The sequence below is a fragment of the Rhincodon typus genome, chromosome 28, assembly GCF_021869965.1.
Source record: "Rhincodon typus isolate 14 chromosome 28, sRhiTyp1.1, whole genome shotgun sequence".
In the NCBI taxonomy this organism is placed as follows: domain Eukaryota; kingdom Metazoa; phylum Chordata; class Chondrichthyes; order Orectolobiformes; family Rhincodontidae; genus Rhincodon; species Rhincodon typus.
The window spans coordinates 872,955-886,946 of NC_063359.1; the positions used below are offsets into that span (position 1 = coordinate 872,955).

General features: G+C 42.5%; 1 protein-coding gene across 1 annotated transcript in view; it reads right to left on the reverse strand.

Moving 5' to 3' along the window:
- Positions 1-4,674: 4,674 nt before the first annotated feature.
- Positions 4,675-13,992, reverse strand: part of c8g (complement component 8, gamma polypeptide) — a 30,630-nt gene continuing 21,312 nt past the window's right edge. The window contains exons 3-7 of the mRNA XM_020522667.2: positions 11,634-11,704; positions 11,455-11,556; positions 10,284-10,385; positions 8,832-8,867; positions 4,675-4,829 (exon numbers count right to left, since the gene is read on the reverse strand). Of these exons, the coding sequence (XP_020378256.1) occupies positions 4,807-4,829; positions 8,832-8,867; positions 10,284-10,385; positions 11,455-11,556; positions 11,634-11,704 (334 nt within the window). The 3' untranslated portion in view covers positions 4,675-4,806. The remainder of the gene's footprint in view (positions 4,830-8,831; positions 8,868-10,283; positions 10,386-11,454; positions 11,557-11,633; positions 11,705-13,992) is intronic.

A 13,992-nucleotide genomic window follows, 5' to 3' on the forward strand; every position in this document is an offset into this window, starting at 1 on the left:
TTGCCAATGGAACTACAAGAGGTGAAAAACTACCTGCAGACAAAACTCTGTTTGGGACAGTAAATTACTGTACACAGAGGGAACCACAGGATCAATAGGAAATGAATGAAATTAGCTGACTTAGATTGGGCCAATGAAGGTTAGTGATAAAATAGAATGGGAAAATCAAGCCTTTACATTTACTTGTGATACAGATTGTGGCAAAACACCACTTGGTAGGAGGGAGCCTGAAAATGCACATGAAGAGGAAAAACTGCACCATCAAGCCCAGAAACAGGCACGTAAAGTACACCAGGCAGCCAGCTCTGCAACATAATGAAACCTCACACTGGACAATAGCAAGAAAGCTTCCTGCAACCACAAAATCATGGCAAACCTCATGAACATCAGCAAGATGTCAATGAAATTCCTTTGTATGAATTGGAAAACAGAGGAGATTCTTTCCAAGTTCAAACCAAGAATAGAGCTGTAGTTCCTTCATTTGGCTATATCAGGATCATGTAAACAACCAATTAAAATTGAGACATCTATCAGAAATGAACTGCTTTCATAGACTGAATACCTCAGACTTGTCTAAAGCTTGTCAGAAATACACTAAAATATATGGAGCACAGCAGAAGAACAGGTACATGTCAAAGTTAATTTCAGGATATGTAGATTGGGAAATGTCAATGTACACAGGAGCCTGGATGTCCTTGAACACTGGTCATTGAAAGCAAACAAGCGGGTGCAGCAAGCAATGAGAAAGGCAGATGGTACATTGGTCTTCAATGCAAGAGGGTTTGAGCACAGGAACAAGGAAATCTTACTGCTGTTTGTTACCACTCACTGGGGTAGTGAACCTGAAATTCAGTTCTGCATTTCCTGGAGTCATCACAAAAGTTAGAGGTTTTATAACGTTCACTCAGCTCCCCAATTTACCCAACTTTCAGATCAGAATTGAGAGAAAGTGTTGAATAAAAATCATTATGTACAGAAAATCCTCTGTATCCGTGAAATCATGCATCATGAATTGGTCTATCCATGCCAAACAAAAAGCTCACAACAAAAATCAACATGTACAGACAAAAATTGCATATCCATGATATTTTTAACCATGTTATCCTATTTTAATGAGCTGCAAACTCATGAATGCCGTCATTTGTGGGGGTTCTCAGGAATGGAACCTTTGCAGATATGGAGGAATGACTTAGATGTGAATGTAAGAGTTATGGTTAGTAAGTTTGCAGATGACACCAAAATTGGTGGTGGAATGGACAGTTAAGAAGTTATCTCGGTGTCCAATGGGACCTTGATCAGATGGGCGAATGGGCTGAGGAGTAGCAGATTGAGTTTAATTTAGATAAGTGTAAGGTGTTGCATTTTGGAAAGGCAAATCAGGGCAGGACTTATACACCTATTGGCAAGGTCCTGGGGAGATTTGCCAAACAAAGAGACCTTGGGGTCAGGTACATACTTCCTTGAAAGTGGAGTCACAGTAGATAGGATAGTGAAGAAGGCATTTGGTACGCTTGCCTTTATTGGTCAGTGCATTGAGTATAGGAGTTGGGAATCATATTGCGGTTGTACAGGATATTGGTTAGGCTACTTTTGGAAGACTGCGTTCAGTTCTGGTCTCCCTGTTATAGGAAAGATGTTGTGAAACTTGACAAGGCTCAGAAAAGATTTACAAGTATGTTGCCAGGACGGGACAGTTTAAGTTATAGGGTGAGGCTGAATATGCTGAGGTGACCTTATAGAGGTTTATAAAATCATGAAGGACATAGATAGGATGAATAGCCACGGATAAGGGAGTCTAAAACTAGACAGCATAGGTTTAAGGTGAGACGGGAAGATTTAAAAGGGACCTAAGGGGCAACTTTTTCACACAGAGGGTGGTGTATGTATGGAATGAGCTGCCAGAGAAGGTGGTAGAGGCTGGTACAATTACAACATTTAAAAGGCGTCTAGATAAGTACATGAATAGAAAGAATTTAGAGAGATATGGACCAAACGCTGGCAAATAGAACTAGATTAATTTAGGACATGTGGTTGGCATGGACGAGTTGGACTGAAGGATCTGTTTCCATGCTGTAAAGCTCTATGATTCTGTGACTGCATTAAAAGGCATTAGACTCTAACTATTGATAATAGTTTTAAATCTCCAGCATATAACACTATTAATTTAAAGCATAATTTCATTATAATCTCCCTCTGGCACACAGACAAACAGACAGGTTAAATACATTATTGGGTAGAGGGAAGATCGGGAAAGACTGTTCAGACTTTGTCCCAGGTTCAAAAACTGAAATTGCTGGAAAAGCTCAGCAGGTCTGGCAGCATCTGTGAAGAAAAAATCAGAGTTAACATTTCGGGTCCGGTGACCCTTCCTCAGACTCTTCCCCAGACCTGAAATGTTAACTCTGATTTTTTTCTTCACAGATGCTGCCAGAGCTGCTGAGCTTTTCCAGCAACTTCTGTTTTTGTTCCTGATTTACAGCATCTGCAGTTCTTTTGGTTTTTATTTTGTTTATGTTCCCAGGCTCTTTGGCTGAGGTAATCTTTATGACTCTTCCGCTTGCCAGCACATTGCTTCAGTCATCTTTCTCTAAACACTTCCACCAGTTGGTAAGAGACACAAGGTGGCCTCATCATTTATAAAATGTCTCTGACTTATCAGTTAAAGTCAGAGTATATAATAACTGTGGCAGGAAAAATAAACTAGTTTTGTTCAAGTTCAAAGTGAATTTTGACTGCAGTGAACACAGAGACGGCTTCAAAGCCAGAAGAGGATTGAACACTTCTCTCTCTCTGTCACTTGTTTTCCAGCTCCAAGTAGTTCAGAACCAATCGTACATTTGTTGGCAGGCAATAGCATCTCTGTCAATGGACTATGGACTAGTGACCAGTTATCAATCAACTTCTTGTTGCCAGAAAAAGCTGCATCTATACTCCCCCTTGGCTCCAAACCATTTGCAATCCAACCTTCAATTACAGCTTATTCAAAAATTGTTTACGTGATGCTTGTCATGGGTGTCAGGTTATTTGCTTTTCGACACATACAGCCATCCTTTCGAACTCTGGTTCTTAAAACACCTCTTTCTCATTTCAGTCCATAATTTCTCTCTCCACAGACCCTGTCAGACCTGCTGAGTCTCTCCACCACTTCCTGTTTTTATAAATTTTGTAATCAACCTGCTCAGAGATGGTATGACACACCTCTGGAATAGGTGAGACTTGCACCCAGGCCTCCCAGAGTATTGATTGGTAAAGAGACCAAAACTGTAAAATCACTACATACTTGACATGGAGGGAATACTGTGAAGGTTCACTGGACCGATATGCTGGCAGGACTGTTCTATGAGGAGAGCTTGCTTCAACTGGGTCAGGAGGCCTGGGTGCAAGTCTCACCTATTCCAGAGGTGTGTCATACCATCTCTGAGCAGGTTGATTACAAAATTTATAAAAACAGGAAGTGGTGGAGAGACTCAGCAGGTCTGACAGGGTCTGTGGAGAGAGAAACAGAGTTCATGTTTCATGTCCGATATGTTGGAAAATTAGGCTCCCTTTAAAAGTGAATTTTCCACCATAAACAGTGTAGGATGAGATCTCATTTACCTGCAATTAGCAGCACTTAAGTAGCTTTCCAAATTCCTAGCATATGGAAACAGAAGGAAAGGTCACAAGTCACCTTTGCACTGATGTCAGTGATATATCTGTACCTCCCTATCAATGTTTTGTTGAGGAAAATAGGAACAGTGAGCTAACCTTCAGGTGAAAGTCAGCAAGGGACTCTGCTCTTACTTGATCACTTTGGAAGTACCTGGGAGGCATCTCGTTAAAGGATGGTCACTGCAATAAGAACATCACAGCCACAAATAGCAAAGAATGCATTCTCAAAAAAAAAGAATTCTAAGTGTAGGAATGAGTATTAGGTCTCAAGAGAAGAATTCTCAAGACTATAATTCAATGTGCCTTGTGGTACAGGACTAGAAAGTGAACATCGAGAAAACTGAAGATCCAAAGACAAGGAGGTTATGAAATGTGGTTCTGAAGATGGACAGAATGGCTCAGCTGAGGAGAACACAAGAACAATGAAGAGACCCTCAGGACTTTTTTTAATTATTGCATGGGATGTGCGCATCATTTACAAAGTTGGTATTTGTTGTCCATCCCTAACTACCCTCAAACTGAGTGGCTTGTTGGGCCAGTTCAGAGGGCAGTCTGAGTCATCCATATTACTGTGGGTTAGGAGTCACAAGTAGACCTGATCACGACGGTGCAGGAGGAAAGATTGCTTGTGAAAATCTTCAAGAAAAGACAGCATTGTTGGATTGGCATGAGAAGGAAGTGATTGAAGGATGATTAGGGGAATATAGATCAAGAGGGAGAAGAATGATGATGACTGAAAATGGAAAATGAAAGACTCCTACGAGCAACACAAGAGGAGAAATAAGCAGAGGCCCTGCCTTAGCCAAACCATTATAACCCCTTCACCATGAAAACCCTTAGCCTATCACTGCCAACCTTTACTAGTCCAAATCCTTGAATGTGTTGTCACCTCCCAAATCTGTCACCATCTTTTTCAAAACTCCATATTTTGTTTTCTTGTAATAAGATTTTCTCACCTAGCACTGTAAGCCTTTAAAAAGTAGGGCAGTTTTAGGAGCACAGGGAACACAAGACAAGTGGGATTTTTTGAAACACAACTTTATTTGATAAACTGACAGGGCAGAAAAACTGATGTTGCTTAGATGCAATAGCAGAAACACAACGAAATTTGCCTTCATTTCTGGGCCTACTTAATGAGGCTCATGGCTTCTTGTTTCAAGACTTTCCAAAATCGTCATCTATTGCAAAACAAAATTAAAACTCAAAAACTATAAAAATGTGATGGCATAGAATTAGTGATGACACAAGTGTTGTTATCAGGAATATTACTCACTTACTTGAACTGCTATAATTTATTAGAGGTCTTGCCTGTTTACATAGGGCTGTACCTACATGATAGTAGTGGCACTCCTTTACTAGGCATACCAGATAGTTATTTACTATAACAACAACTTATATTAACGTAGCAACTTTAAAATAATAAAACACCCCAAGGTCCTTCAGGGCAGCAAGTATCAAATAACATTTGACACCAAGTCACATAGAAGACAGAAGGACCGAATACTTGGTCAAAGAAATAGGTTTTAAGGAATGTTTTAAAGTCCGCTACGATAATACTCCAAATTTGAATTTTTTTAATTTTAAGTCTTAAATTTTGAAGGTTTGTGGAGATACCTGGAGTGGATTATTTTAAAGAGGGCATTAGAAGTTCATTGTAGACATTGTAGCTTTCTTATAAATCAGCTTTACCTAGAAATCACTCGACTTGTGAGACCTTCTTGTTTGGCTGGAAAGCACCTGTTGGATATGTTTGAACATGGGCTTGGAGTTTATAGTGATCTTCACTTGGGGGAAAAGGCCTGTAAGGAAGGTATTATCTACCTGATCTCTTCTGTGTCTGAAAAAGCCTTGCTGTAACAACAGGTGAAAACTATTTGTTCTCCTTGAAGACGGAATGAAGGAACTTCTCAATATTGCATTTCCTGAGCATGCTGTGTCTGCCAAGACTTCAGAGACAAGTGCATGTGTTCCGTGACCTGTCTCCAAGTGCCAGACTGCTGGACTGGGGGATAACATGAACATTCCACATATGGTCCTTTATCTCCTTCCGAGGTGTAAAGAACATTGGCCAAATTGTGTTTTCAAGAGAAGTCGGTTTTGATTCTCGACTTGGTGCATGTGAGCATGTGTGTTTTGGGATTATTTAGAAGGATTGTCATTTATGCTTCCATATTTCAGACTGTGCATGTTGCCCAATTTACATCTTCATTCAATAAGGGTGACATGGTGGCACAGTGGTTAGCACTGCTGCCCAAGGGACCCAGATTCAATCACACCCTTGGGTGACTGTCTGTGTGGAGTTTGCGTGTTCTGCCCGTGTCTGCATGGGTTTCCTCCAAGTGCTCCAGCTCCCCACAACAGACCAAAGGTGTGCAGGTTAGGTGGATTGGCCATGCTAAATTGCCCACAGTATTCAGGGATGTGTAGATTAGGTGGATTAGCCGTGGGAAATGCAGGGTTATGGGGATAGGGTGGGGTCTGGGTCTTGGTGGGATGCCCTTTGTAGGGTTGGTGTGGACTGGATGGGACAAATAGCCTGCTTCTACACTGTAGGGGTTCTATGATTTTATAATAAACCCATAATTTTGCACTCATTAAAAAAAGCTGGTGGATAGATTTTCTTTTAAACTGATAAAAATACAACATTTAATTGGTAATCTGGGAAGCTGGGAGAATACTTTTATTGTAGTTATGATCTGCAGAGTAATAGAACTAGAATGACAGTGTATTCCTCCAGCCTCAGCTGTAACGAGGGGGAAATGGAGTGATTTAAGAAGGGAATTCCAGAGTTTAGGGCCTTGAGAGGCATGATCACCATTGATGAAGCAATTAAAATCAGATTCTTACAAGGCCGGAGTTAGGGTGCCAATATCTCTGAGGAATTGTGGGGTCAGAAAAGTGTACAGAGACAGGGAGGCCTGGTGGACACTATTAAAAATTAGAAAACAAGGGTGAGAATATTAAAATCTAGGTGCTGCTCACCAGGAACCAGTGTCAGTCAGGGGGCACAGGAACGAGTGAGTGAGACTTTGATTTGGACAGTCAGGTTTGGACAAGCACATCAGGTTCCCTTCTCCAGGGCAACAAATACCAGCCTAGCCAGTTATACCCACATCCCATAATGCAGTAAACAATAGGGGTTAGCCATTAGTCAAGAATCAGAGGCATCAATCAGAGGCATGGCTGAGGGTTTCAGGAGTGGAAAAGCTCTGAGACTAAGTTGGCTGCTATCACATACACGGAGTAATTAGATGTTCATCCGGGCATCAAATCAGACACTAAAGTTGTGAAGAGTCTCGCTCTGTCTCAGACAATGGTCAGGGAGAGGAATTGAGTCAGCAGCTAGAGAGGAGAGTTTGTATTGGGAATATAAGACAGTAGCTTCCATCTTCCCATATTTAATTGGAGGGCATTTACACTCGTCAGGAATGAAGTCGGACAAGGAGTTTGATAATTAAAGGACAACACAAATGTCAAGGGGTACAGGTGGTTCTCATTGGCAAACACTGATGCTGTGTTTTTACCTATTGCTGTTGAGGGGCAGCACCTAGATGAGAAATGTGAGGAGCAATGAATAGATGCTTGGAAGACACCAGAGTTATGGTGAAGGAGCAATTGTCTGGCTATGACTAAATAAGAATGGAACCAGGTGAGTGCAGTCCCACTGGACAAGAGTGAAGAGGTATTGGAAGAGAACAATGTGGTCACTATATTAAAGCAGAAGTCAGGTCAAGGAGAAAGAGGGATAGTTTATCAAAGGTCATTAAGAGTCTTGTTCATTTATTAGGGGTCTTAGTCATTTATTAAGCTTGCTACCTATTCAATAGCAGAGACAGTAGGGCCAGTGACAATAGTTTGGGAATCAAAAGGCAGTTTAGGTAGAGAATGGAGTGGAGCGCTTCATTTGAAATTGTAACAGGGCTACAAGAAAGGAGTGTGTCCATGGCAATAGTTTGGGACTGATGGAACGTCATGCAGCAAAATCCCTGTTCATCCCAAACATCTGGAATTCTCATGCAACTGGCATCCAAGATTCAAAAGAGGAATTCCAGATGCTTGGGATCCGAATAACTGGATACTTTGCTGCTATCAGCTATTGGAAGGGAATAATGGATTTATTAAAGCTAGTTCAAGACTGACCTTATCGACCAAGACAGAATCAGCTTTTGCAACCAGCTATACTGGGATTTATTAGTGGTTCTGGCTGTTCCTTTTTAAAAACACACATTTATCTCGTGGCAGCAATGAGATAGGTTCTCCCAGCCACCACTAGTATTTCTCATTTGACCAGCAGATTCAGGTAAGTGGCTCCCTCCCATTGCCCGTGCTTGCGAGATACCAGTGAGATTATTTGTACAAAGACAGTGAAGTCATGGGATCAGTCTGAGGATTGATATGGTACGATGGAGAAAGAACAGGAAAGTGGGATTAAATTGAGGATTGATACAGGGAGAGACAGAGGGACAGCAGGAGTACTTTGGGATTTTGAATTTGGGTTGAGAGTGGAGCAGATGGATTTGAGGGAGTGACAAGGGAAAAGATGGAATTGTTTCAGGGGTAACAATATTCTGTCAGTCAGCACCTACATTCCCTCAAACCTCCAAGGTCTGTGTGCAGCGATGACTGCTGGAAGCAGAAGCCAATCATCATGGATGGACCCAGCCAAAAGGGATCAGTAACCTGCGCAATTAAAAACTAATGACTGGGGGGGTGTGATAAGATCTTTGCAGGATCTTGCTGTGTATATCTGGGCTGCCGCTTGACACCAATTACTGCAAAGGAATTTATTAGCTGTGAAGCATTGAAGGCGTTCTGTATACGTGCAAGTGTTTAATATTCTTCTCCCAGGAAAGCAGGAAAGACTCGAAGGGTCCCGACCCGAAACGTCAATTTTCCTGCTCCTCTGATGCTGCCTGGCCTGCTGTGTTCCTCCAGATCTACACTGTGTTACCTCTGACTCCAGCATCGGCAGTTCTTACTATCCCAAGTAAAGACAGCTAGGTGTCAGGACTGGACAGCATAGAGCTCCTAGAGCTATGCACCAATGGTTGGGAATCACAACAATAAAAAAACTTAAAACTGTAAGAGAGGAAGCAGCTGGAGTTTGGTAGTGATGTGAGGGATTTCTTTCATTCATCAGGCGTGTTACTATCAAGTGAAGAAAACACGGAGTAACTTACCAAGCTGATGAAACTCATCAGCAACATTGCAGTGTCCTGGGAGAGAGAACAGGATGATCAGCGTTACAATGATGTAATTAATATTCTCAAATTGCTTATCAGAATCCACGAAACAAGGATAAGGGAAGTGTTCACTATCCAGTTACAACATTACTACTTTCACTTTGAATTTCAACCCCATTTAGATAAAAAAAATGTTTCAGCATTTCATATCACTACTGAATCCTGAACATCATCAGTTTGTCTCTTAATCACTCACTCAATCATCACTTTGTTGATTTCACCCCCAGTTTCAGCTCCTGCTCTCCCCTCTTCACCATTGCCCCGTCTCCCAGCTCCCCCTCTCCACCACCTCCATTTCTATCAGCTCCCTCTCTCTCCCAGTTCCACTCAATCCATCTGCTGCCCCTTTCCATCAGGACTGTCTCTATCAGCTCTGCCTCTACAAGCTCCCCCTCTCCGTCTGCTGCCCCTTTCCATCAGCTCCGTCTCTCCCAGCTTTCCCCCACTTCTCTCTCCCAGCTATCCCCCCAACGCCCAGGTCCCCACTCTCTCTCCCAGCTCCCTCGCTCTATCCTAGCTCCCCCTGTCTCTCCCAGTTACCTCTCTATACCAGCTCCCCACCGCTCTCCAAACTGCCCCTTCTCTATCCCATCTCCCCCGTCTTTCTTCCCACTCTCCCTCCCTCTCTCTCTCCCCCAGCTCTTCCTATACTTGACCAGTCGCTCATGAATGCTGTGTGTGTTGTGCAAATGATGCTTCGAAATGTGTCCTATGGAGAAATGGACAGGAACAGAACAATACGACCATGGACTCAGTCACACATTCTCGTTTGTTTGGATTATTACCGATCAAGCAGTTTCTGGGACAGGCAACAGCACAGAAAAGGTAAAGTATGAGCAGAACTCTGGAAAACTCTCTCCTCCTTCTCCTCAGGCAATTGAAACTAGACAGGAGATCCCACAGACTCCATATGTTAACACTGAACCTTTCTGAATGCTTTGATCTCAGACCCAGTCAAAGAGTCAGCCAGCTCCCCCAAGAAGGATTAGATGGAGTCAACATTCATCACAACAACAAGCACTACATCCCAGAGTCTCACCATAGTCAGGGAATTGGAGAACTGCCCAACCTCCAGGCTATCCCTGCACTCACACTGTGTCACCTTGCATTCCCCATTATCCCCAAACTTCTCAAACATCAGGCAGCCTAATCGGCTTCTTCAAAAGGTCTCAAATTTCCCATGGACCAATCAAAGCTCGTTTTAGAGCAATCTGCAGTCTGATACAGTTAGAACAAGCTGAGGGCAGCAATGAACCATTGCAAAGTGAAGCTTCAAACAGATTGGAGGAGTGTTTTTATCTGAGTCTTGCATCTATCCTTGGTTCTGAGAGTGAGCAAACTGTGAACACGATACTTAAAGGCCACTTTAGCTATTGGGATGATTCTGACCATATCGAGGGAAGGCGTAAATGAAAATTTCCGGAATGTTGTTGTCGATGACAAATTGACGGAACTTCGACTGCACAGGTTCGCTAACTTCGATGCCTCTCCCTGAAAATAGGGAAATAAAACATTAACATGGACTGGTCTGTCCGGGAGATTTCTCAATCCATTCCATCACAACATTTGGCACCACATCCTGCTTCCAAAGTGCTGAATGGATCACTCTTGGATAAACATCAGTCAACAGAATACAATGCATTGAAGAACAGTTTAAATAGCGCAATAAATCAGGCTTTTCATTTCTGCCTGCTGTGAGGCATTTGGACAATCTTAAACTAGTTCATAATCCTATGGCACAAAAAAATTGCGTCTCTTTTAACATCAACTTGCAATAAAGTGGCAATTAACCATAGCAAGGCCACAAGATGGTTGATGTGAAAAATAATGCAATCGCTGGTGACAAGATAATTAGACTGTGTTGAGGAGGCTTTAACAAAACCAAAAATTCGTGGAAAACTCAGCAGGTTTGCCAGCATTTGTGGAAAGAAAGCTGAGTTAATGTTTCAAAATGCTAGCTCTTCTTTCTCTTCATAGATGCTGCTAGAGTTTTTTCAGCAATTTCTGTCTTCATTTCTGATTTCCAGCATCTGCAGTTCTTTGGTTTTTCTTTTGTAGAGAGAGTATTACTTCAGTTCTGAAGAAGAGTCATACCTGACTCGAAACATAAACTCTCTTTCTCTCTCAGCAGATGCTGACAGACCTACTGAGATTTTACAGCACTTTCTGCTTTTATTTCAGATTTCCCACATCCTCAATAGTTTGCATTCAGTGGAGAAAATTTTGCTCTGCACCTCACCCTGTGCTGTCCCCGTCCTGAGAGTGTTTGATGGGGGGGGGCGCAGTGTGCAGAACTTTTACTCTGTAGCTAACCCTGTGCTGTCCCTCTGCTGAGAGTGTTTGATGGGGGGACAGCATAGACAAAGCTTTATTCTGTATCTAACCCTGTGCTGTCCCTGATGATGTCATTGGATAGTGATTTTCTTTACAGTATTGTCATTATTGCCTTGAGTTGGAAAGGTAAAGATAAATAATTAGTGTATCACTTGCCCAAGGATTCACAGATCTTGACAAACACAATGTCACCCAGTGGCTCATGCCTGCACCATGCTTTACTCACCATAGAGTTTGACAGTGATTTTCCTCCTTTGTTGAAGGAAAAGGATTGCATAGTTGGTGTAATCCGTTTCAGCAATGACAATGTATGTCTTTAATCCTCGATCTGTAATATGAAATAATTGTTTTAGGGGAGGGAAGGGAAATGGAAGCTGGAACCAGTAGAAGAAGGATTTTACAAACTTGTCCTGGAGAATCTCCCGGGAGTTGCACCCTTCCTATAGTCTTGTTTAATGTCCCAGCACAGTCCATCCCTGGAAGAGAGAAAAGAGAATCAAAAGGGAGAATGTTGCTTTCAGTTAGCAACATGCTGGGAGCTGATCAGAAAGCTCACTCCCTCAAGGGCTGGTGTTCCTCACTTCCCACCATACAACATGGAACGCATGCTAAACCTGGCAAGGTAAGTGGTGATCACTGCAAACAGTGTCGCAGCCAGGTCTGGAGACATTACACGAAAGGACTGTGGATGCTGGAAATCAGAAACAAATACAGAAATTGCTGGAAAAACTCAGCAGGCCTGGCAGCATCTGTGGAAAGAAGAAGTGGATCTGTGGAGTTCTTAAGAAGGGTCACTGGACCCAAAATGTTAACTTTGCTTTCTCTCCACAGATGCTGCCAGACCTGCTGAATTAAGGAATCCCAGAACTCTATAGCATGGAAGCAGGCCTTTTGGCCCAACTTGCCCATGCTGCCCAGTTTCCACAATTAAACGTTTGCCTGCATTTGGTCCACATCTCTCCATTTCTATCCTGTCCATATATCTGTCTAAATGTTTCTTAAGTGATGAAATTATACTCGCTTCCATCCACTACCTAGAGCAGCCCATTCCAAACACTCACCACCCTCTGTGTGAAAGAATTTTCCCTCTGGACCCTTTGTATCTCTCCCCTCTCATCTTAAATCTATGCCTTCTAGTTTTAGACTCCCCTACCATGGGGGAAAGCTGTCGGCTGTCTACTTTATCTATGCCTCTCACGATTTTATAGAATTCTACAAGGTCACCCCTTCAGTCTCCTACACTCCAGGGAAAAAAAAGTCTCAGCCTATCCAACCTCTCCTTATAACTCAAATCTTGCAGTCCAGGTAGTATCCTTGTAAATCTTTTCTGCACTCTTTCTAGTTTAATAATATCCTTTCTATAGTAGGGCGACCAGAGCTTCACACATTACTCCAAATGTGGTCTCACCAATGTCCTGCACAGCTGCAACAAGATGTTCCAACTCCTATGCTCAGTGTTCTGATCAATGAAAGCAAGCAGCTGAAAGCCTTTTTCACCACCCTCTCTACCTGTAACTCCACTTTCAAGGAGCTATGAACCTGTACCCCTACACCTCTTTGCTCTATACCACTCCCTAGGGCTCTACCATTGATTGTGTAAGTCCTGCCCTGGTTTGACCCACCAAAATGCAGCACCCTGCATTTGCCTAAATTAAACTCCATCTGCCATTCCTCAGCCCACTGGCTCACTTGATCAAGATCTTGCTGCATTCCCAGATAACCTTCCTCACTGTCCACTTTACCATCAAACTTTCTCACCATACCTCCTAAATTCTCATCCAAATCATTTAAATAAATGATGAATAAAAGTGGACCCAGCACTGATCCCTGTGGTACACTGCCGGTCACAGGCCGCCAGGCTGAAAACCAACCCTCTACAACGACCCTCTGTCTTCTATCGTCAACCCAATTTTGTATCCATTGGCTAGCTCTCCCTGGATCCCATGAGATTTAACCTTACTCAATAACCTACCATGGGGTACCTTGTTAAAGTCCATGTAGACAAAATCTACCACTCTGCCCTCAACTACTTTCTTTGTCACCCCTTCAAAAAAGTCAATCAAATTTGTGAAAAACAATTTCCTGTGCACAACGCCATTCTGACTATCCCAAATGAGTCCCAGTGTCTATAGATCCTATCTCTCAGAAATCCAGCTAACAACTTACCCACCCACGTCCATTAGGCTCACTGGTCTATAGTTCCCAAGTATATTTTTCCAGCAGTTTCTGTTTCTGTTTCTGGTGACCTTACTTCAGGCCTGATGATTTTTTAAAAAAATTCATTCACAGGATGTGGGCATCACTGGCTAGCCTAATATTTATCGCCCATTTCTAATTGCCCTGGAGAAGTGCAATGATGTGGAGTGACAACAGAAAAGATCATAAAGATTCTAGGACCGGAAAAAGTGAAGAGAGAGAACAAGGTGCAGAGCTGAATGAACACAGTAGGCCAAGCAGCATCATAGGAGCAGAAAGGCTGACGTTTTGGGCCTAGAAGTTTCTTTTATTAAGTGTAAGAGGGCAGAATTGAGTTGTTCAATATTATGGGGAGTTGATTGGATAGGTTGGGAAAAATTTCTTTGTCTAAATGATGAGTCAGTAAACAGAGTGCTCCTGATGTTATTTATTGTCTTAAGATTTGGAAAAGACAGTAGCATATGTGATCCAACATAAACTGACAGGATACAACATGGGACTGGGGCTTAGAGAGACTGCAGACATTAGCACAGAGGGTGCTGGCAGTAAAGAGAGCTAATAAGACCTA